This window comes from Epinephelus fuscoguttatus, linkage group LG3, assembly GCF_011397635.1.
Source record: "Epinephelus fuscoguttatus linkage group LG3, E.fuscoguttatus.final_Chr_v1".
Taxonomy (NCBI): domain Eukaryota; kingdom Metazoa; phylum Chordata; class Actinopteri; order Perciformes; family Serranidae; genus Epinephelus; species Epinephelus fuscoguttatus.
The window spans coordinates 19,516,100-19,538,655 of NC_064754.1; the positions used below are offsets into that span (position 1 = coordinate 19,516,100).

Sequence of the window (22,556 nt, forward strand, 5' to 3'; positions counted from 1 at the left end):
GGTAGAAAATAGTGTGGCCATTTGAATTAGAGGGTATGACCTCCTCAGCTGTTGGCCAAATTCAGCTTCATATACAAGGAATACAAGTTCTGTTTTAAACTAATGCTTTAGTGGAACCAAAACTACTGCATGTGATTGTTTTATGTTGATCTGTGATTTTTATACAGCCTGATTTGTTTGCTGTGGTGAAAGTGTAGTTTTAATCATGATTCACACATTAGGTCATCTCTTAGTTCACCAATGAATATACCATTGTGAAATATGAAATGTGGAGGTGCTGCATTGTCTTTCAGCAGAACGTGACATTTTGCAACTGTCTACCCTCATTGGCTTACTGTTTTATTACTCTCTGGAAATAAAAAACACTGTAGCAATCCAGGCAACCAGCAGTGAGTTGGGAACAAGACAGGGTTCCCAGCAAAATGGCCACTCTCATGAGGCTCCACTTACCACTGTTAAGAGCTTCAAAGGAAAGTGAACCACTTCCTACACAGGTGAGTGGGCCTACCACAAGCCTCAACACGATCATCTTGTATACAGGGAAGAACAAGCTGCAGCTCCTCTTAAGTGGCCAACAAAACAGGATTGAATCAATTACTATCCTTATACTAAAAACACTATCCGATAATTCTGGATGAGCTGTGAAGATGAATAGATTTTTTGTGATGCTGTCACATTTTTCAGTAGAAAATCTTGTTTATCTTTATAAAATCAACTTTTCCTGTGATTTAAAAAACAACAACAAACAAACATCATCTTCCTGTTTTCAACAAGTGCAGCAATTGTTCATACACGTCCAACATTTCACTGCCAGAGCTGTAGCTACTGATTAGACACTCCCCCAAAACTGTATGCACGAAAACAGGAATCAGGATCTGCTTTTTCAAAACAGCAGTTCATCGAAGGAACTTTATGGTCAAAAACAGGTAAGAGGGGTGCTTTATCAAAATTATTTCATCTACCTAAAGTATGGATTGTTAATAGTTATTAAAATACAATTTGCCAGTGCCATTTTCATTGCAAAACCAGAATTTCTGAAAAAAAGAAATTCTCACTCTGGTTCATCTAATGATAGTTAACCTTGTTAGTGCTGAGAATGGTTATTATTTTTCTCTCCCCACCAGGATTTTTCTGCTTTCCAGGGTGAAAATGGTCAATTATAAAGTGACTGTATCTACTGGTTATCTCGCTGGTGCCACCACTTTAAACAATGTATTTATTAAGCTGGTGGGCACAGATGGGGAGAGCGAACGCAAGTGGCTCATGGGCATCAAAGGAGCTTCATCCTTCATGAAAGGGATGGTAAGTCTGAAAATTCCTCTCTTTGTTTGAATGCATAAGACACTTCCTCAGCTTTGCCTGTATGAGATTGTAGGCACATTAAATGCACTGCACAGTATTGCATAATATTATTTTATGCAGTGCGATTATATTGCATGAGTCCAGCTTTCTACATTCAGAAACTGTAAACAGCTCAGTTCTTTGTTATATAATTTGCTTTATCTCCTGTTTGCTGTCCTGGCTCCACACTAGCTTCTTTTTCTCTACCTCCATTTACTGTTTCTAAATGGAGCACTTGAAGCTGTTCAGTACATTTGATGAAGTTGCTCTTGCATAATTCTTGCAATTTTGGGGCTGTAAACACATAATTGAAAGTACTTAATGTAAATCACTTTGGATAAAAGCATGAGCTAAAAAACAAGGTATAGATGTTTTTAAACCATCTCTGTCATCACTCCAGGTGTCTAGTTTTACCGTGTGCTGCCCTGTCTCCATTGGAAAGCTGATTCTGATAGAGCTAAGCAAACAGCGCCTCCCATTGTTCCCTGAGGACAACTGGTTCCCTGCCAAGGTGGAAGTGCAATCCCCCGAGGGACACACCTACAACTTTCCTATCTACCGCTGGATCACTGACAGTGAGGTGCACCGCTTCAGAGAGGGAACAGGTTTGTCCTGTGTGGTGTTCACTGACCACAAAAGACATAAAAGAAAGAAAGAAAGAAAGTTATCCAAGCTAGACAAACGTAGGCTGGAGTAAATATATGTGAACAAACTTTACAGTATATACAAACAATTTTAAACTTTGTTTTCTTCTTAAAGCTCTGAGAGTCTGTGATGACAGTCATCATCTTGGCAGGTACAGTCGGCAGCAAGAGCTGAGTCAACGTGAGAAAGACTATTGGTAAGAGCCTGAAGCTTATCTGCATTTTACCTTTATGCAACCCAAAGCAAACATGCATCCAAACCTCCTACACCTTTGGCTGAATATATTCATGATATACACCGTTAAATTAACCACCATATAACAGTGTGACATCAGCCAGGGCTTATTGAAATCAGTTATACTGTATATTGCAAAATTGTAATACTGACTAAATACATGTCAAGTCTATTATGCTTGATTCAACCTGCAGATGTCCTGGGATATAGACTGTCCAAGGTTCCTTATCACTCTGCTGCTCTCTATTTTTCCCAGCTGGGATGTGTATAAAGAGGGACTACCCCACTGCATGAAGGCAGAGAGCCCTCTTTCTCTGCCTTGTGAGGTCCGCTTCTCCTTCACCAAGACCACAGAGTTCTTTTTCACAGCAGCCACAGGGTGAGGTCCTCAAATTTTTCCAGACAGAAGCAGTGTTTTCATGTCTCACTCTAAGAAAGCCTCTTGTTTGTCCATGTCAGAAACTCAAATACCATTACGCCAGCCCTCATTCACTGGAACTAGTGACAACTGTGTCAGCAGCGGATGGGACCCTTCTCCGTTACATATTGTCATTCAAAAACCTCCTTTTGCTTTTCACAGAAGCTGTCGACAGCTGGGCTATTGAGCCCAAATTGTCTACTATCTTGAGTACACAATTTGGTTACTGCTCACCTTGTTCACAGCTGTGCAGTTGCACACTAGTTAATGAACAGTAGCAATACCGTATGTTCCAAAACAAAAGGAGATACACTTTGCTAATTAAGGTAAAGTTTTCAATTACAACAGCTAGCAATACCCTGTAACAGGTAGTGTTACCGATACTTCGTAGGTAGTGTCACCAATACCTCAGAACAGGTAGCTTTACCTTTTATCTTCAGAAAGAAGCACTATTTTCACCCCTATGTTCGCAAGAAACATAGCAATACGCCCCCCAGACACACGAGCATCTCTAAGTTAGCCCATCAGCTAACCATTTACTATGACTGATGACCCCAGTGAAGTCTGGAAAAGGCCAAAGCTTTGTCACTGCTGCAATAAAATATCAGACTGGTACAATGACCCCATATCTGGAGCGTGTCAGAGCTTACTCCATGCTCAAACTGCCTCAACCTCCACCAGCAAGTTAATCCACTGTGCTGCTATCCCTCTTTCGGCCACTTTGCTGCTGGCTAGCCCGCCAGGCTAGCCTATCAGGGGAGACCCACTCATGTGTGAAGCGGCTGCACCACAGAAAGAAGCGGATGTGTCCGCAGGCTTGGCCGCTACACCTGGGCTAAGCTGGGCAGAGGCAGATGCCAAGCTCTTGCCCCCAGTTGCAAGAGACAGACAATGGATGTGAAGGAGACGTGGATGACTCCATCACAAAGGAGGTCTGTCTATGATCCTGATAGCCGCACTGGCCGGGGAGGCACTAGCTGGCAGAGATTTTTCACCTTCTGTCCAGCTCGCCTTGGATATAACCACCACATAGGGGACCTTGATAAGATCCATGCACTTTCTATGCATCAGATTTTTCCCAGGAAGTACTAAGGTCAGCATGCAGCCTAACCCAGCTTTCACCCCTAGGTTATGTCCAGTACACGTACTGCAATCCTTTTAGAGAGGACCCAGGGTTTAGACAAGGTGACCAGTTATGTCTCAGGTAAACCACAAGTGGGAAAGCATGTGCCCAAATATCATCTTTTCCATTGGACGGCAGGGGCTATTGCTCTGGTTTAAGTAAGAGTCTCCAGCCTCCGACTGGCCTACGCGCACATTCTACATCAGGTTTAGCTGCTTGTGGGCACTCTTTAGAGAAATTACTATTCATGAGGTGTGTGCAACTGCATGCTGGGCCTCGCCCTACCGTTTACTAGATTTTATAGTCTTGATGTCACGGCACCAGCTCTGGCACATTCCGTGAGAAGTGCCGCACGGGACAGTTGTTTTCTTTACAGACATGTTTGGGAATTCCTGCACTGAGACACAAAATAAATACAATGAAAGAGAACATAAGGTTATGGATATAACTCAAGTTCTCTGGCTAGCATAAATGAGTGTCCCACCAGACCACCTTCCATGTCATGGAAGCGATAAAGAGGTGTGCTTGTTTTAAGTGACAGCTTACACTGTGTCAGCCTAATATATACTGGGAAGGTGACGCTCACTCATGCTAATCTGAGAACCTGGGTTATATCGATAACCTTTCATTTTCCAGTTTCTGTCAGAAATGCATTTTCCCACGTAATTATTTACCTGCCTATAAAATGATTTATTTCATCGTAATAAAGGAGCTGTGTGTTTCTATGTTCTAGGCTGACTGAGCTGCAAATTAAAGGGCTGTCTAGTTGCAAGAAGAAGTGGAATAATATTGATGCTATCAATCGGGTTTTCTGCAACAAACGGACTAACATATCAGGTGTGTTAGATTAATGAAATACTTAATATTGTTTACATGATAGTGCATTTAGGTATATTTGTTAAAGTATTCCTACCCACCAAACATCAGTCTCTTGGCTTCTTTGCATAATTCATTAAATGGAACACATTGTTTCCCATTTTTCAGTATCACATGCAACAAACAGTTACGCTATGTGGAAGATTTTCTAGCCCATAGTTTGAAATCTAATCAAGTTTAACTATGTTCTTTTCCAGACTACGTCCAGAAACATTGGAAGGAGGATGCTTTTTTCGGCTACCAGTATCTAAATGGTGTCAACCCCATCTTGATCCGACGTTGTAAAGCTCTGCCTGATAACTTTCCTGTCACTGATGACATGGTCTTCCTCCGTGGGAAATGCAGCTTGGCAAATGAAATGAAGGTGATTCTCTTGAGGTTGATTGATCTCAGTATTAGTAGGAGTCATGTTTTGCCCCAGGACATGTTAATTTGCAATTGCATGATGCACTTACATGTTCACTTCGTATAAGTGATAACCAATCTGTATGCATGCGAATTAGATCATTCCTCATTTTCAAACAGAAAGGCAACATATTCCTGTGTGACTACAAGCAGTTGGATGGAGTGAAAACAAACACCATCAATGGGAAGAAGCAGTACATGATGGCTCCCCTCGTCCTGCTCCACAAAACACCCGATGATGAGCTGATGCCAATTGCTATTCAGGTGAATATAACCCTGAAGTATAGCTAATAGTGAAGCTTAAAGTCAGAGTATTGATCATTATTTACTGAGTGCTGACTATTATTCAAAGATGTAGGTTCCCTTGTGACAGGAAGGGAGCATCCACCTCGCTGAACATGTTCTTAATACACTGGACTCTTGGCAAGAAAACAACCACCATGATGAGTATGTAGATGGCAGCTCCGAATGCTCTCTGCTAGGAAAGGCAGATCATTACTCCCTGCCCTAGCTAGGGCCATGTAAAACGTTCCTCCCATAGCCATATCAGGCCAAGCCAGTGTTATTTTAAAGTACAAAATTACAAATTTGCTGGAAAGGGCTTTACAAATTGTACAATACAATACACCCACTGTGCTTATACTCTTAATTTGGCTCAGGAGGAAAAGTAGCAAGAGAAGTGATCTCTCCTTCAGGAAAGACAGACATGCAATACGATAGATGCCATGTGTACAGAGTGGATGGACACTCCTTTAGCACCATTACACAAGTAGAGTGCAAACAAACATATATAGATCAGAGAAAAGGTAACATTTAAAGACTTTTCATTGCCACTGCCAGCCTACCCCCCTTTTACCCTTTGCCAAAGACTAGAGAATATAGACATAAGTATTGATGTATGTGCATACAGTGATCACAGAAAATTCTTGAACATTTCTGACCAGTACCGAACGACACCTCCTTCCTTCTCCTGCAGCTGAAGCAGACTCCAGCAGAAGACAACCCCATCTTCCTTCCTACTGATTCTGAGTACGACTGGTTGATGGCCAAGATCTTTGTGAGAAGTGCAGATTTCAACGAGCATCAACTCAATGTCCACCTGCTGCGCACTCATCTGCTGGCTGAAGTGTTTGCAGTGTCACTGCTGCGCAACGTGCCCATGGTGCATCCACTGTACAAGGTAACTGAGGGGAGAATACTGAACTTACTGTAGTACTATCTTCTAAAGTTGTTAAATCATGTTTCAGTGTGTAATACAGTATGTTCAAGTATTTTAAACCACTAAATGATAGAGAAGCTTCAAGATTTCTGACTTTGATAACGTGTAATAGTGTTAGTAACAGAGTTCCTTCTTTCCCTCAGCTCCTCGTGCCTCACACTCGCTACACTCTGCAGATCAACTACTTAGCTCGAGCCTCTCTAATATCTAAGGCTGGAATTTTCACACAGGTATGAAAACACCAACACACTCAGTAGGCCATTTCTCAAACAATGGACCTTATTGAAGAAGTGGTAAATGAACACATTTCCTCTTATTTTTGTTTGTACCCACAATTTGTTTTTTATTTTGTTACTATTTATTGATTTCCAGGATTCATCAATGTTTTCTTATTTTTGTTTTTCTAAGTACATTTACTCACATACTGTATTAAGGTACAAATCTGTGGTACTTTTACTTTACTTGAGCATTTTAATCTCATGCAGCTTTAGATTTCTACTCCACTATACTCCAGAAGGAAATACTGTACTGTTTTCTCCACTACAATTATTTGATAACTTAAATATATAGAAGTGCAGCTGAAATGATTATATTATTTTTTCATGCAAAAGGTTTCATGGTTCCAGCTTCTCAAATATAAGGCCTTGCTGTTTTTTCTCTTAATTAATTTTGATTGATTAGATTTGTTTAGCATTGAGTAGTTTAACTTTTTAATACTTAAATACATTTTCCTGATTTTGCTTATATATTTTTACTTAAATGGCATTTTCAATTCAGGGCTTTTGCTACCAACAGAGTATTTTTACAGCAAGGGAGACTGCGGATGACTGGGTGGTTATAACAGCACCACTTTCACCAAGAATGGATGACCTATGAGTCATAGTACATTTTTATTGGATGAACACTTCCTTCCTGACCTTGCATGTGAAGTTTCATAGTTGTGTGCAGATTTTACAGCCAAAACACTGATTTTCAGGTGTGACAGTTAATTCTGGGACCACGTCTATATTTTGATTAGCACTGATACTGTTGAAATTGGAATTATGCAGCTTGTATTAGACTGGGGAGCAGTCTCTTAGGTAAAATGTGAGATTTTTCTATGCTCATTTTGAAACGCCATGCTGATACAGCTCGCTAAACACTAGATAACAGAGGTGGGGATGGTTGTAACACCTCTTACGGCAGTGTGAGAACTAACCCCAATGACAACCTAACACATTTTATTTATCTATCTTACTGGGTTTTTTCAGCAGGCCAGGAGAGTTGGTGAGAAACACTGATATATGCACTAGAATCAGCATAAGGTGAGGTGAGGCAGGGAAGGACAGTTAGGTCTGTCCCAAAAATAATAGTCTCTCTGACATGTGACACTGAGCAGACACTGCAAGAAATTACAAAACCTCAGAGGAAGAGGACCAACATTGCTGTCCTATGTGGGCGACCACAGCAGTCAAAAAGTCCTCAGTGCACAGCAAGAGAATGCCTTGACAGATTACTTGACTGAAGCAGTCTTGTATTTTGGACTCCCTCCACATGAGGGGAGACAGGTACAGGTTAGCAGTTAGAACTTAGTAGAAATTGGTTATTATTGTATGTATCAGTTTTTCATTTGTAATTTATGTAACTGTGTTGTTTTTAATTTTTCATTCTCATTGTTACAACTTACCCCAGTAGTGGGGCAGGTTGTAACAATGGAACTCCTTGTATTGGACATCAGTTAATGAGTTTGGTGGTATAGTTGGAGGAGTTGGAAACATTGTCCTTTGTAGAAGACAAATAAAGGTACTTTGGGTTAAAATTTGACAGCCGTAACACAAAAATGCAGAAAGTCATAGGCGTTGAGACAAAAAGTGTTACAACCATCCCTGGTCTCCCCTGTTTTGGTTTTTACTTGAGTAAAGGATCTGAATGGTTGTCCACCCCTGCTGCTGACACAACACTTACAACGTTACAAATGTTTTGTCATTTCTGATTTTTTGATTTCCCTGTAATGCCAGAAAAAAATCTCTTGAGAGAACAGCCTTTACTTTGTTTAAGTTTATTTAACAGTAAGTTAGTGTTACTACTGCAGAACCTCTTCCTCTCAAAGCCCTGACACACTGAGCTGACAGCTGGCCGTAGGTCAAAGTTGGGCCGTTGATTAGCGCTGCTAACTAGTGTCAAGATGTTTCTCCAGTTTCCCTTTTTGAATGACGGTTACAGACGACCGCCATCTGCTGGTATGGGGGAGAAGTTCCTCTCATGCAGGTGCAAAACATGCACACTTGCTTGCTGGCTGCTGGTTTGTTGTGTTCATGTGCAACTTTTTGGCCAAGACACGGCAACGTAAGGCGATGCAGCAGGGGGCGCTTGTCGCCGGTAGTTCTCTGAAGTTGGTTCAGTGTATCTGGCCTTTTACAGCCTTTTTTTGGTGGCACTTTTCCACTTGTTGGGCACATGCTAGAGTATTTGCCCATAGCACCATAACTCCCCTTATGTAGTGTTTAGGAGGCCTTACCTAGGCTAAAAGGTTACTGATGATTAAGTGGGATGCATCAGCACACCTGGGTAAGAGCAGATTTGGATGGTTAAGAGTGTCTGGTGCACCTGGAATTGACTTTACTTAAGAAAATGTTGCTACATCAATGCTATATACAATAATTGTTGCTAACTGTATTCCTTGCTATCTGACTGTTTGTTAGTTTGCAGCCTCTGGTGGAGAGGGTATGATAACACTCCTGAAGAGATCATTGTCCTCAATGACCTACACCTCCCTCTGCATTCCAGACGACATCGCTGAGCGTGGGCTGGAGCATGTGCCGAACTTCTACTACAGGGATGATGGACTCAAGCTTTGGGATATCATCCACAGGTAGTATGGGTGTCCTGATACCAGAAAAAAGAGCAGAAATCCCACCCTTTGTACAAGCTAGCCTCTGTTTTCTTATCTAACTCAGTCAGTTTTCTCAACGGTTTCTTTCATCATGGCCGCTGTTTACCAAGAAATAGTTCTAGTATGTGATTCGCTGAAAACCACAACTTTTTTGTTTTTGCATTTCTGTATGTCTATTGCAAAATGTAACGCCCTAAATCATTCAGTTTGGAGGTGCTGGTAGGCATATGCAGTTTAAAGCAAGCTAGGCTGTTTTACTCTGCTTCCAGTCTAAATGCTAAACTGACCTAACTGCCATCAAGCTAGTTCCATACTTAACACACAGATATGAAAGTTGTATCGATCTTGTCTTCTTAATCTCCACAAGAAAGCAAACTGGTAAGTTAATGAAATGTCAAATTATAAATTCATTAAATGAATAAATATATTCTTACGACTGCAGTGTGTATGAAAAATGCACAGTTTAACTAGGACTGTGTTTCACAGAACTTATCCTAATTACTCATAGGTTTGTGCAGGGAGTACTTGGCTTCTACTACAAGAATGACGCTGAGGTCCAGAAAGACTCTGAACTGCAGAAGTGGATTTCGGACATTTTTGAACATGGATTCCTTTCCCAGGCATGCACAGGTGGGCTTTAAATAAAATCTCAATCTTAGTGATCAAAAATATGCACATTTATGGACTGTTATGTGGACATAATGCAAATGTGAGTCAAACTTTAATGTTGTAATCTAGGCATCTTTAAGTAATGCAGTTTATTTCTTCTAATTCTCAGGAATTCCACAGAGCTTTACCACTGTGGCTGAGATGGTCAAGTTTGTCACCATGGTGATCTTCACTTGCTCGGGACAGCACTCGGCTGTGAACACTGGACAGGTGAAGCTTTTGAATTCGCCAGGATGATAGAGTGTAATGTTGCCATTTTTCTGGAAAATGTGGATGAGTTTTTTCTAAACTGGAAAGAGATTGATACATTTTAGCATTGAGGATGACTTGCCTTTAACACAAGAGTCTAAAGCCATGATGGCAGGTCTTTGAGGCGACATTTTGGCAGAGCGATGCTTTGAGCTCGATGAAAGAAATGCTATCACACTGACAGTGACAGTGCTGACTTTTAGCAATTATAATGTTTAGGCCTACTAAGATCACAATGGCAGTTTACTATGTTAGCAAGTGAACATTTGGTAGATAGCACAAATTACGAAGTACAGCTGGGCCTGGTGGCAATGCCATTAGATTTGCAGGTATTTGGTCCTAAATAAGTATCTGACATATAAAAAAAAAACTGTTTCCTGATGGTACTGGCTATTTGAGACAGATGGGATCTAGGCATCAGACAAGACAAGAAGTGTAAATTGTCTGTTACTTTCTTCTGTCTCACAACCTGGGATCTGGACTTTGCAAGCTTTAAGTGTATCAGGGTCAAGTTGATGAATTACTCAAGGCCTTGGTGGATCCATCTGCAGCCTGGTACAGACACTGTAACTGTCAGGTTATCCATGAATGCCCTGTTGGGGCACATGACTTAATTAGCATTTTCATGGCCAACGTGAGCAAAATCCCTGAAATGGTGCACAGCAATAATGCCCTGTGCTGTGCTGATGGTGATGTTCCAGAGATGACTCTTAGGCTGAGGCAGCTTTAACAGTTCAGAATAAGTGTATTGATCTTGCCTGGTACATGGTGTCCATCCAGTGTGGTTTCCACTAGCTTGTTTTGCCGTTGACCTGTAGGCATTTGGAAGGTCCAGCCACAGAACTGCCAGGTCTCCTCTGCCTTCCTGTGTTTTCTGTATCAGCTGGGTGACCACTCCTGTGTGCTTAATGCATCCTCACACCTTCAAGACCCTCTCCTCTGTGCATGAAGGTGTTAATGTATGAGTAAGATTGTCCTAAACTGCTCGACAGTACTTGAGTCCTCCTGTTTTGGAATCTAAACACCCTCTGTGAAACTACTCCAGATGACCTTAAAGGCTCTCAACAGTCACTGCAAGAGTCTGGGCCTTGTAGGAAACATATGGCACTCCAGTGGGGCCAGGTGCCGAGCTAGTTCTGGCAGCTCTGACAACATCCTTGACCTCTTTTAGGATTGACTCCTAAATGTTAAACTGTGCTGTAGGTTCTGGTGGTGCTATCAAAGCTCTGTCACTAAAGGTGTTACCAAGGTACTTGTCCCCTGTCTCTTGAGTGCAAGCAAGCTTCAAAAAATGTTGATCAATTTTCTGTCAATCATTCATTCACTGCAGTATGACTATGGCGGCTGGATGCCCAACACTCCTTTAACACTGCAGCTTCCTCCACCAACCACAAAGGGGACGACAAGCGAGGCCACGATGCTGCAGACACTCCCTGATATCAACACAACAGTAAAGGGCATGTCCACCTTGTGGCTACTCAGCAAGCAGTCCTCTGACTTTGTAAGTGCCTAAGATGACATGAAAAATTACATCTATTAAATTCATGTGGAAGTTGTGTAAAGTAGGATTATATGATATTAGTGCTTATAGTTTGTTTATCTCATCAGGTCGCTCTCGGCCAGTACCCAGAGGAACATTTCAGCGAGGAGATTCCCTGCAAGCTGATAAGGGATTTTCAAGGAGAGCTTGAAGTGTTCAGTGCAGTCATCAACGTCAGAAACAAGAGTCTGGACGTCCCATACACATACATGGATCCAAAGGTGCTGGAGAATAGTGTGGCCATTTGAACATTAGAAGGTGTGACCTCCTCAGCTGGTGGCCAAATTCAGCTTCATATTAAAAAGAGAGAAAGGGAAGAAGTGTACTTTTAAGTGATACCACAGGGGAGAGAAAGTACCACAATTTATCACTGTTTGCTGATCTCAGATTTTATACAGCCCGACTGCTTTAACTGTGGTGACGATGTACTGTGTAAACTTGTAATCTACATCCTATCTACATCTTAGTTTGCCAGTGAATATACAGAGCTTCTAAAGAATACAAATGTAAAATACAAAATTCGAAGATGCTGCTTTGAGAAGTTTCTTATAAAGATGTGTATATTTTATGTAAAGTGTCACCATTTGCATGTTTCTGTCCTCACTGAACAATTTTATTTTTTGTCTCAAAACAAGAATGAATGAATCAATTTATACCACGTTACGGTTTATTTTATAATAAAACTATCTGAATAATCTAGGTAAACTGTGAAGGTTATTTAATTTAATTTAATTTAATTTAATTGTTATTTTAGCATTTATTCAGAATCAATATTTTTAATTGACTGTGATTGTCTCACATTCATTCATTCATTCAATATAGCCAGCAATGCATGATGTCCAGTTCGGTGGACAATTGTAGTTTCCTCACAACATAAAATGAATACTTGGAAAATTTGGCAACAGTATTACTCCTTAGATGTCACTTGATATGGCCAGATTGTTTTTTACCTACCATTGTCTCCTAAGGATTGGCAAGATATTCTTGAGCTGCACATTTCTTGCTGTTGTCGGCCATCTTGGTTATGAAGGCTTTGTGTTGCACTTACAACACCTGGCCAGTGGGTGGCAGTGTATGACACGATGCACAAGAGTCCACTCTAGTGACTCAATTGCAACTATAGCATCAGAACCCATGCATATACAAGAAAATGGCTTTTAAATAGCTGTCCACTGTAGTGACCACTATGCATGAAAGAGCTAGTGACTCATCAATATCTGTTAAGGGCGCCATTAGGAATTGATGAGAAACGAGCCTACTTGTTAATCCTGAACAAGTAGGCTCGTTCCTCATTAGTTCCGTCACTCATTTCACACTTAATTAATCATTAACTACTGATTAGCTGCTTTGTGGCATCTGATTAGGGGTTAATCAAAAACTGACCTATAACTAAGTTCCTCATTTGCTCCTAATTAGTTCCATCAGTTGTTTTTTGAATACCTAATCATGAACTATTGATTAGCTGCTTCATGACATTTGTTTGGGAGCTACCCAAAAACTGACCATTAACTAAGAGTTAGTTGCAAGCAAACACCATGAATGATGTTTCTAAATGTTCCTGCCTGAGAATCCTTGATAGAGAATGTTGGCGATATGAGAGGGGCATCCATTTATTTAAGCTTTGACTAGTGTGGTTGATTCTTGTAGCTCTGACAGGTGATATCCAAATATGATCATATGTATTATGGCAATAATCACTTTCTTGACGAGAGTTAGCTGAGTAGGTCAACACCACTCTAATGTCTGTGTGTCAAGTACGGAGCTTTTCTTAGCTCATTACATAAACTGGAAGATCTCTCCAGATGTAAAAAAAAAAAAAAAAAAATACGCCTACCATGACCTTGTTAATAAAACTCATTTATTAACAATTTTTTGATATTGTTTGTTGCCTTTCTAGTTTTCCAACAACTCAAAGCGCTTTTTTACACTAGATGTCACATTTATTCACTCACACATTCACACACTGGTGGCCAAGGCTACCATGCAAGGTGCCACCTGCTACTCAGTAACCATTCACATGTTCTCACACACCAATGGAACAGCCATCAGGAGTAATTTGGGGTTCAGTATCTTGCCCAAGGATATTTCAACATGCGGACTGGAGGAGCCGGGGATGGAACTGTCAATCTTCTGATTGGTGGAAGACTCACTCTACCTCTGTGCCACAGCTGCCCCAAGGTCAGCAGCATGCAAACTACTTTTTTTTTTTTAACTCTGTGTTTTCTTTTTTGTTTGTTTGTTTTTTAATCTTTGTTTTCTGCACCCACAGGACTAATTCAGTGAGGACACTCCCTGCAAGCTAATAAAGGCTTTCCAGGGGAAGCTTGAGGTGTTGGGAAGTCATCAAAGCCAGAAACAGGAGTCTGGATGTCCCATACACATACATGAATCCAGTGGTGATAGAAAATAGTGTGGCCATTTGATTATCAGACGGTGTCAATAATGCTTAATAACTGAGCTACAGCTTGATCTGTACGTGAGCCTGTTTGTGCCAATTAATCTACAGAACATACATACATATTTTTGTGATAAACAATGATAAATGTTTTATAACTATTATTGTTTTATTGTTGTTATTTTCTGGACATGTAACTAAAGTCAAAACTTTCAATTAAGCTTTTTTTTGTGAATTTTATGTGCTATAAAAGTGAGACACACATTGTGCATATCAGTATGAAATGAATGAGGCTGATTTGCCATTTAATTATCAGAGCAAAGTCTTAATTAAACACAGTGCCAAACCTATTTCATTTAGCATATTTACATGTAAATTAAGCTTCTTAATATTTTTTATCTACATCCTACACATTCTTCACATTATTGAAATTTGCTCTAATCTTGCTTTGTTGTAGTTGTGTTTGTCGATTTCTGTCTTATTCTCACAACATTTTCCACCTTATATCTCAGCTCTGTTATCAGAATTTTGGTTTCACTTCATTAATTAATCAGTTAATAAATTCTGGTTTCAATCTTTGAAACATGAATATTGTGTTTTGATCTGCATTTAAAATGTGTCCTAGATGGAAAGTTAAAATCAAAATGAGGCCAAAATCAATGTTGATGTAGTGGTCATCTTTGGCACATTAAGGCACTAAATTGCTCCTGCACTTGCGTTTGCAATAAGCGCAGCATAATGCCAAGCCTGATCTGCATAAGTAACACAAAGAAATTGATTTAATTCTAACAATGCTGTATTTACAATTTGTAACTGTGCCTGTGTTTGTCCTTACTGTGCATCTGCACACAAACAGAGCACGGAACCTCTCTCACCCTCTCTCTGTCTAAATCTTCCGTGTCCTGCCCCACCTCTCTTGGAAAGCAGGTGCTGATTGAGGTTGACAGAAAGCCTTTTCCACTGTTCCCAAAAGACTCCTGGTTTCCCTGCAAGGTGAAAGTGAATTCCCCAGAGGGAGACACTTACAACTTTCCCATCAACAGCTGGATCACTAACAGCTAGAATCACCTGTGCAGAGGAGGAACAAGTTTGTGGAGCTGTGGACTATTACAGAATATTGTGCTGTTTGTGCTTTTATTTACCCCCACCCCTCCCCCCCAAATAAAAGCAAAAAATGCTAATTTCATAATCCTATTTTTTTTCTTCAACTCTAAGAGCCTTTGATGACAACCGTCATCTTTGCAAGTACAGTAGAGAGAGAGGGAGCTGAAGCTGAGAGAGCAGCTATATAGGTGAGAACAGTGCTGTGTGTTCATCCCCAGTGAGCCCATTACTCTCTCAGGGAGGCAGTAGCTCGGGTCCATGGGGACTTGGCTTGGGAACTAGAGAGTTGACGATTCAAGTCCCTGTACATACCAAGTATGGGATGTGGACTGGCAGCTGGAGTTGTGCCAGTTTGCCTCCTGGGCAAACACTGAACCCCAAACCGCTCCAGCCACGTGGTGCCCCAGGGGAACATTATGCCATAATGTGGCCGACTCTGCTCTTCTCCTTAATTGCATGTGTGTATTGTTTTAAAATAGGGATATGCAGAGGACACATTTCAACCATCATTTACCTGGGCTTGTGTGGAACAAATTAAAAAAGTTAAATTGTACTCCACAAAGGACCCATGATATTAGTGACACATAAACCTGTCTGTCCTTTCTGTGATGTACGGATAATTTTAATCTTGTTATAAGATTGTTTTTGTTGTAAGAATATACAGTGTGTTAGACTGTACTTTACCATGATTAAAAATTGCCATCCTTAATCAGTCTGTTATATTTGTTGTGTATCAAAACACTAATACTTCATGTTTTGATTGCCCAGGCTGACAGAGCTGAACCTGAAGGGACTGTCTGATACCTGTCTTAAACCTTATCATAAATAACAATGTACTGCAGCTCAAAAGCGCGTATGTCTATCTATGGTAAAATTATGAGTTCAGGCTAAAACACAGGTGGTAATTCCTGCTTTCTTTCCAGACTTTACACAGCAACACTGGAGGGACAATACTGGCTACCAGTATCTCAGTGGTGTCAACCCCATTTTTGATCCAATGCTGCACAGTCCTGCTCAAGAACCTCCCTGTCACTGATGGCATGGTGTTTCTCCATTGTGGGAGCTGCTTAACTGAAATATAGGCCTTTTTTAAGACAGTATACTAGTTACATGAATGATTAAAGGGATAGTGCACACAAAAATGAAAATTCAGCCATTATCTTCTCACCCATATGCCGATGGAGGCCCTGGTGAAATTTTAGAGTGTTCACTTCCCTTTGCGGAGATCGGTAGTAGATAATGGCTGAATTTTCATTTTTGGGTGCACTATCCCTTTAAAATGACTTTAAACTGCTTAACTCCACTGTCAAGTGACTTGAGATTCAGTTTAAGCAATAAATCAGGGTTCAGTATGTTAAAAACTTTACTTAATACAGCAGTGTTACAATTAAATCACTCCTCAAAACACACTTTAAATTAAATTAATTTAAACTGCTTTAAATTATTGATTCCAATACATCTTTTATTTATTTACTTATTATTATGATTATTATATTTTATTTTATTTTTATTTAAATGTATTATTTTATTTTCATTTTTACTTATTAACTTACTTTGTATGTTTTTTTTTTATTAATTTGATTGTTTTTACATTCATATTTTTAATTGCCACAATAATACTTGCACTGCTACCTGATACTTTGTCAGGTAGTAGCAGGTAGCATTGTCAGTGCTTTGCTGTGTTTTATGTCTGTACAGCACATTGCAATTCTGTTTTTGAAAAGTCTTCTTCTTCTTCTTCTTCTTCTTCATTATTATATTGCAGAGCTATTGTAGCAGTTAAACCCCATCAGCAGTTATCTGTAGAAAAGTACATATCAATACTGTGACATATTCAATTTATGACTTTCTGTCACACTTAATATCTCATCATGCCCAAATGTAAAAAATTATAACTGCTGTAAACTTTCAGACAGAAAGGCAGCATATTTCTATGTAACCTCAAGCATTTGGATGGCGTGCAACCGAACACCATCAACAGGAAGAAGCAGTACTTGATGGCTCCCCTCGTCCCGCTCCATAAAACACCTGATAATAAGCCGATGCCGATTGCTATTCAGGTGAGACTGACCTACAGATTTATAGGACGCTTGAGTTGGACATTAATATGACAGGACGCATATAAATTTCAGTGGAGGATAGTTTTGAGATTTACTGCTGGATAGCGAGGCTCGGATTGAGTTTGTTTATTTGACAGAGAGCATTGGATTTATGGCCTCGTTTGATGTGTTTTAACATCAAGTCTTTTTATAGCACCATCATGTGGACTTTATTAGTAACATACAGTTTTGGACATTTATAGAATTGCCTATATACCATATTTTGTTTTGAATACCTAATCCCTGGATTTGGATATGCCTTGGTGGACATGCTTATTTTCACACATAGATATTCTTTTAAAAGTCTGCAGGTACTTAGATGAAAGCTGAAGGAGTCATGGCCATTTAAGTGAAAGACAATCCATGATCAGACTTACAGCTCACATACGCAGTAACTGTCTATTTTTGATTTAGTTACCATGTTACAGAAAACAGATGCCACATGCCAGGTTTTGTGCAATTGATTTATAATGGACACACCATTTTCCCAGTATTGTCATCATGAATGCATTAACAGATAAGAAAAACTGTGGCTTGTTAAAGCAGATATTCATTATAAAGGACTTATTTGGGTCCATGGAAAATGTTTAAAGCTCGAGCAGCCAGCTCAACAGGGGGGGAATCAGACTGTGCGAGATACCTTTTGAATGTTCAAAAAATTCTCCATGCCAAATTTTCCACACCACTTTCAAATGTATTGCCAGATGGATTTCCAACAGCTGCTCGACAGCTCGAATAATAATTAGTCATCCTGCTTGTTGTTTCACTTTTTGCTTTGGGTTCTTCAAAAAACTTTCCCAACAAATATGGAAACAGGGTAAAAAGACTTGGAGCCTGAAGGTGATGATAGGACATAAGTCTTTGTTGCAACCTTACACAGTGCAATTTCAATGATAATGTGAATCAATAATCAGTATCTAACTTCCTTCTCCTGCAGCTGAAGCAGACTCCAGCAGACGACAACCACGTCTTCTTTCCTACTGATTCTGACTACGACTTGTTGACGGCCAAGATTTTTGTGAGAATTGCAGATTTCATTGAGCATCAACTCAGTGTTTACTTGCTGCGCACTCATCTGCTGGCTGAAGTGTTTGCTTCCCATGGTGCATCCACTGTACAAGGTAACTGAAAGGGAGAATATATTTCTATTTCACACTGCTAAATGGTACAGAAGCATCAAGATGTCTGCCTTTGTAACACGTAATAGTGTTTCTAACGTTTCCTCTTTCTCTCTGCTCACCGTACCTCACACTCGCTACACTCTGCAGATCAACTACCTGGCTCGACTTGTTCTTTTAAGACTGTAGTTTTCACAGAGGTATAGAAAAACCACCAAGCTCAGGGGGCCATTATCTGCATACATTTTTTCCCCCCAAAAAATCATGTATAGTAATTGTCTCTAATTGTATTCCTTTTATATTTGACCGTTTGCTAGTTTACAGCTCCTGATGGAGAGGGTATGATCACCATCCTGTAGAGATCGCTGTCCTCAGTGACCTACAGCTTCCTCTGCATAAAAGAAGACATTGTCGACGGTGGCCTATAGGAAGTGACGAACTTCTACTACAGGGATGATAGAGTCATGCTTTGGGACATCATCCACAGGCACTGTAGTCACTGGCAATGTCATAAGTAATACGCAGTCTAACTGAAACCTGCACTTTTATAATGTTTATTTCCGTATTTGCAGTCCAAGTGATTGTAATTTAGATGAGCAAGAGAAAAGGAGAGGGGAAAAATCTACACCTAATAATAATGCTGGGTCTAGGTTTGGTTTCTTTCTTTCCCCTGCATCAGGCACAACTAGTGTCAGAAAGTCTTCTCAGCTCCCAGGTGCCCATGAAGTGAAGTGTTTTATACATTAAGGAAACACACAAGTTACTGAGCCAAGTTCTGTGGGCTGTTTTGAAACGAAAGCAGCTCTGCAGAGACCGGTCTCTCTGACTTCAACAAATACTGTTTGAAATGTCAAAGCGGTAACTGCACAATAAACAAGCCTTCCTCGCAAAATGGAAAGAAGTCAGAGAGGCAGCAGAAACAATGGTTTCAATTTTAATAAGCAGAATAAAAGTCTAACCCCCCAACCCTCGGTGAAGAGCAAAACAACTTTATGTTGGCGTCGTGGGGGTTGTTAACAAGGCTTCTTGCACGTTAGTTCTTATGTTTCCATGTATTCCGTGCTGATGTGCTGCGGTGCCGCAGCAGGGAGCATCTACAGGAGGAGAAGCCGAGTCAAACTGTATTGCCATTTTCATTTGCTATGTGACATGAGTGTTTCTGAAAGATGTCAAGGCAATGATACAAAATTGTAGAAAGGGCAAAACAATATGTCAGATGCCCCTGGAAGGGCTGCAGTGTGTGGTGGTCTAAAACCTGATCAGAATCTGTCACAGTGTTGTAGTTTGAAATAATTTAAGCTGATTTCTGCTTTTCATAAAGGTCTGTGAAGGGAATACTTCTACAAGAGTGACACTGAGGTTTGCCAAGACTCTGAACTGCAGAGGTGGATTGGAGACGTTTTTGAACATGGATTTATTTCCCACCAGAAACAGGTGTCCTTAAAGACAAGTTAATGTTTTATTATTCAGAAAATCCTTATTTTATATTAGCATTACTCTGCTTGAGACATTTATTGATATCATTTTTCTTCTTCTTGATGGACTGGGGGCTCATCCTACTCTCCAATGTGCTATGTGTGAGCTCAGTCCTGCATGTTCTTTAATGAAGCAATAGGAGAAGATATTCGGTCTCAGTTAATGTAGTTTATTAAGCAGTAAAGGAATAAAATTACAGAGCTCTGGGTCTCAACTTCAAGTCCCTGACGAACAACAAAGGTGTGTCAGTTCACGAAGTCTGACCTCCTGTCCTTTCCCTGACCCAGTATATTTGAGCGTAACAGAGTGTCATTGTGCACGCAAGGCGTTGTCCTCTTCTCATTGGCAGTTCCACTTCCTCCTTCACCACACCACGCCCCTGCCTCGTGTTAATCTGACTCCTTCCCGCTGACAGTGGGGGCGTGGTTCCTGTTTTGAAAGACAAGAGAACAACACAACTCCCTACACGTGCTGTACCTTACTATCTGTACATCACTTTCTATTATTTTTACCATATATGAAACTAATTATCTAAGCATTGCGGTATGTGCTCCTCAGATTTCATGTCTCTTCCTCTCCTGTACTTCTCCGCTTCTGCAAAGCAAACACATTCAGATCAGCTGAAATCATCTTAGTATTCTCATTGTTCACACATCTAAAACTTATATAGTGAAACACAACTGATAGTAAAATGCATAAAATCATTCTATTCCCAACATTCTTTAATTTAAATATATTAATTCTTGCTGTTTTTATGATTTCTCAAGGACCCCTCAAAGGTTTTATATTGTGGCTGAGTTGGTATTGCTTGGTCAGTGAAAAAATAACTGATTATCCTGTCTCCTTTGTTTATCTCTCTGAGGGTGAGTCTTTTATTTTAAATTGAGTTATGATACATAATGTGGCTGTTACTGCAGAGCACTTCACAAACATATCACAAATTCTATTGACATATTATTGATCAATGGTAAGGATGATATGGTTTATACATGATGCTTTATAAAATGTTTTTAATCTTTGTCAATGAGCTGTTCATTCGTTGCAGTATGACTACAGTGGGTGGATGCCTAACACTCTCATCTCTTTGCAACTTCCTCCACCAACCACGTAGGCCACGATGCTGCACACCCCCCCCGATGTCAACACAACAGTGCAGGGAATGTCCACCATGTGGCTACACAGCAAGCGGTCCTCTGACTTCACAAGTACCCAAGACTTTATGGAAAATTCCATCTGTTCAACTACTCTATGAAGTATTTAAATTAACAAACTGCAGATTCAGTGAAATAAAATCATAGCAAACATACATCTGAGCCTGTTTAGAGTTGGTATTAACATGCATTTATTGTGTGTCTCCAGCTGACCACTTGTGTTCAGATTTCTTAACAGCCCTGTGCACAGTTATTACATCCACACTTTTGCTAGATGCTCTGTAGCGTTCTTGCTAGTCAAGTTACCGGTTGTGTCAGTACAGCTGGAGATATCTCTGTCAGCAGAATTCAGCATGTCTCCCTCCATGGGGCAAAATGATGAATGTTTAGGTTATGCTTTGTCTAACTCAGCATACAATGGGTAAGTTAAAAAGTATTAATGCGTTGTCACCAAAACAACCACCATGTCCTGCACTGATGATGTAGCCTAGTTCTTGTTAGGGATCCATCAGGACTCATTAGTGTTTATACTACAAATGATATGTGGTCAAATGTGTCTCAGACCACCTTGGCAAGTGGTTTGAGTGATTGGATCACAATGCATCTTGGTGCTTGTTTATATAAGCCCGGTCTCTAAAGTTGTTGAAATCCGGCGCTTAGGCATGATACGCCGCTGGTTGCTATTATAGTTTAACAGTGCCTGGCAGCATCAGGGGGGATATGCGACAGAACAAGGACAAAAGTTAAGGCAGCCAAACTCTAACTGGGGCAGCGGGAGGGGTGGTGGATGGGTCCAACAAGCACCAACTTTCATCTGAGAGGGCAATTTTCGCATCCCACAAGATTCTAAAGCCAAACCCTGTTCTTTCTTCCTAAACCTAACCACATATTTTTGTTGTCTAAACCCAACCATGCGTGTTTGTTGTACTGACGTGATGCATTTATTTTGAAAGAGACTATATGCATAATGTAAATTTCCCGTGAAAATGGAAGTGTATTTTGAAAGAGGCCTGGGAATGCCTCGGGGTTCCCAGGCCTCTTTCAAAATACACGACCCGGACCCGGATAAGCAGAGGATGTATTGAATGTAACAGGCCGAACTTGACACGGCGTCCCAGAACGTCAACAACCCACGCACCCAGGGTACCTTGCATGTTGTATGTGGACGTGGAAAGTCCATGACCAAACGTCAATATGTGACGAGGTCGGAGTGAGAATGTGTTGTTTACACTTGTATTTAGCGCTGTTCACTTGTGATTAGATTGCCCAAGACGCATGTAAATACCAGGTCCAAACAGGCTCTCTGACCATATCTTACTGTAAATATGTCAATGTGCATCATTCTTGGAACTGTATCACTGCATATTTTTGAAAATTAACCTTATGTCTGAAAAGAAATGTACCATAGTAATGTTGGCCGAGTCTTGTTTGTCATCTTGTTAACACAAAGCTGCTGTTGTCAGGTCCCTCTCAGTCTGTACAAAGATTAGCCTGTCTGTGAGGAGGTTCCCCTTTCAAGGAGATCTTAATATTATAAGTAGACAGATTAAACCCAGAAACAAAAGCCTGGAAGTCCCATACACGTACATGGACCCTGCATTAGTGAAAAATAGTGTGGCTAT

At 40.4% G+C, this 22,556-nt stretch overlaps 1 protein-coding gene and 1 pseudogene across 1 annotated transcript; both read left to right on the forward strand.

The window, feature by feature from the left end:
- Window positions 1-974: 974 nt before the first annotated feature.
- On the forward strand, window positions 975-13,333 carry LOC125885405 (polyunsaturated fatty acid lipoxygenase ALOX15B-like). Its single transcript, XM_049570908.1, has 14 exons — window positions 975-1,302; window positions 1,742-1,946; window positions 2,101-2,182; window positions 2,477-2,599; window positions 4,495-4,598; window positions 4,835-5,001; window positions 5,163-5,306; window positions 6,019-6,222; window positions 6,405-6,491; window positions 8,943-9,112; window positions 9,642-9,763; window positions 9,912-10,012; window positions 11,382-11,552; window positions 11,660-13,333. Exons 1-14 carry the CDS (start codon window positions 1,069-1,071, stop codon window positions 11,837-11,839), a joined length of 2,094 nt encoding a protein of 697 aa, XP_049426865.1. The 5' UTR covers window positions 975-1,068; the 3' UTR covers window positions 11,840-13,333.
- A 2,612-nt stretch (window positions 13,334-15,945) lies between these two features.
- On the forward strand, window positions 15,946-19,762 carry LOC125883466 (arachidonate 12-lipoxygenase, 12R-type-like; annotated as a pseudogene).
- The last annotated feature ends 2,794 nt before the right edge of the window (window positions 19,763-22,556 follow it).

What these genes read in the sequence shown, in the direction of transcription:
- LOC125885405 (XM_049570908.1), top strand. Translation starts at nt 1,069, where the DNA reads ATGATAGTTAACCTTGTTAGTGCTGAGAATGGTTATTATTTTTCTCTC. An exon ending in AGGCTGGAATTTTCACACAG is followed by an intron (nt 6,492 to 8,942) that starts GTATGAAAACAC and finishes ACTGTTTGTTAG; the next exon opens with TTTGCAGCCTCTGGTGGAGA. An exon ending in CCTTTCCCAGGCATGCACAG is followed by an intron (nt 9,764 to 9,911) that starts GTGGGCTTTAAA and finishes TCTAATTCTCAG; the next exon opens with GAATTCCACAGAGCTTTACC.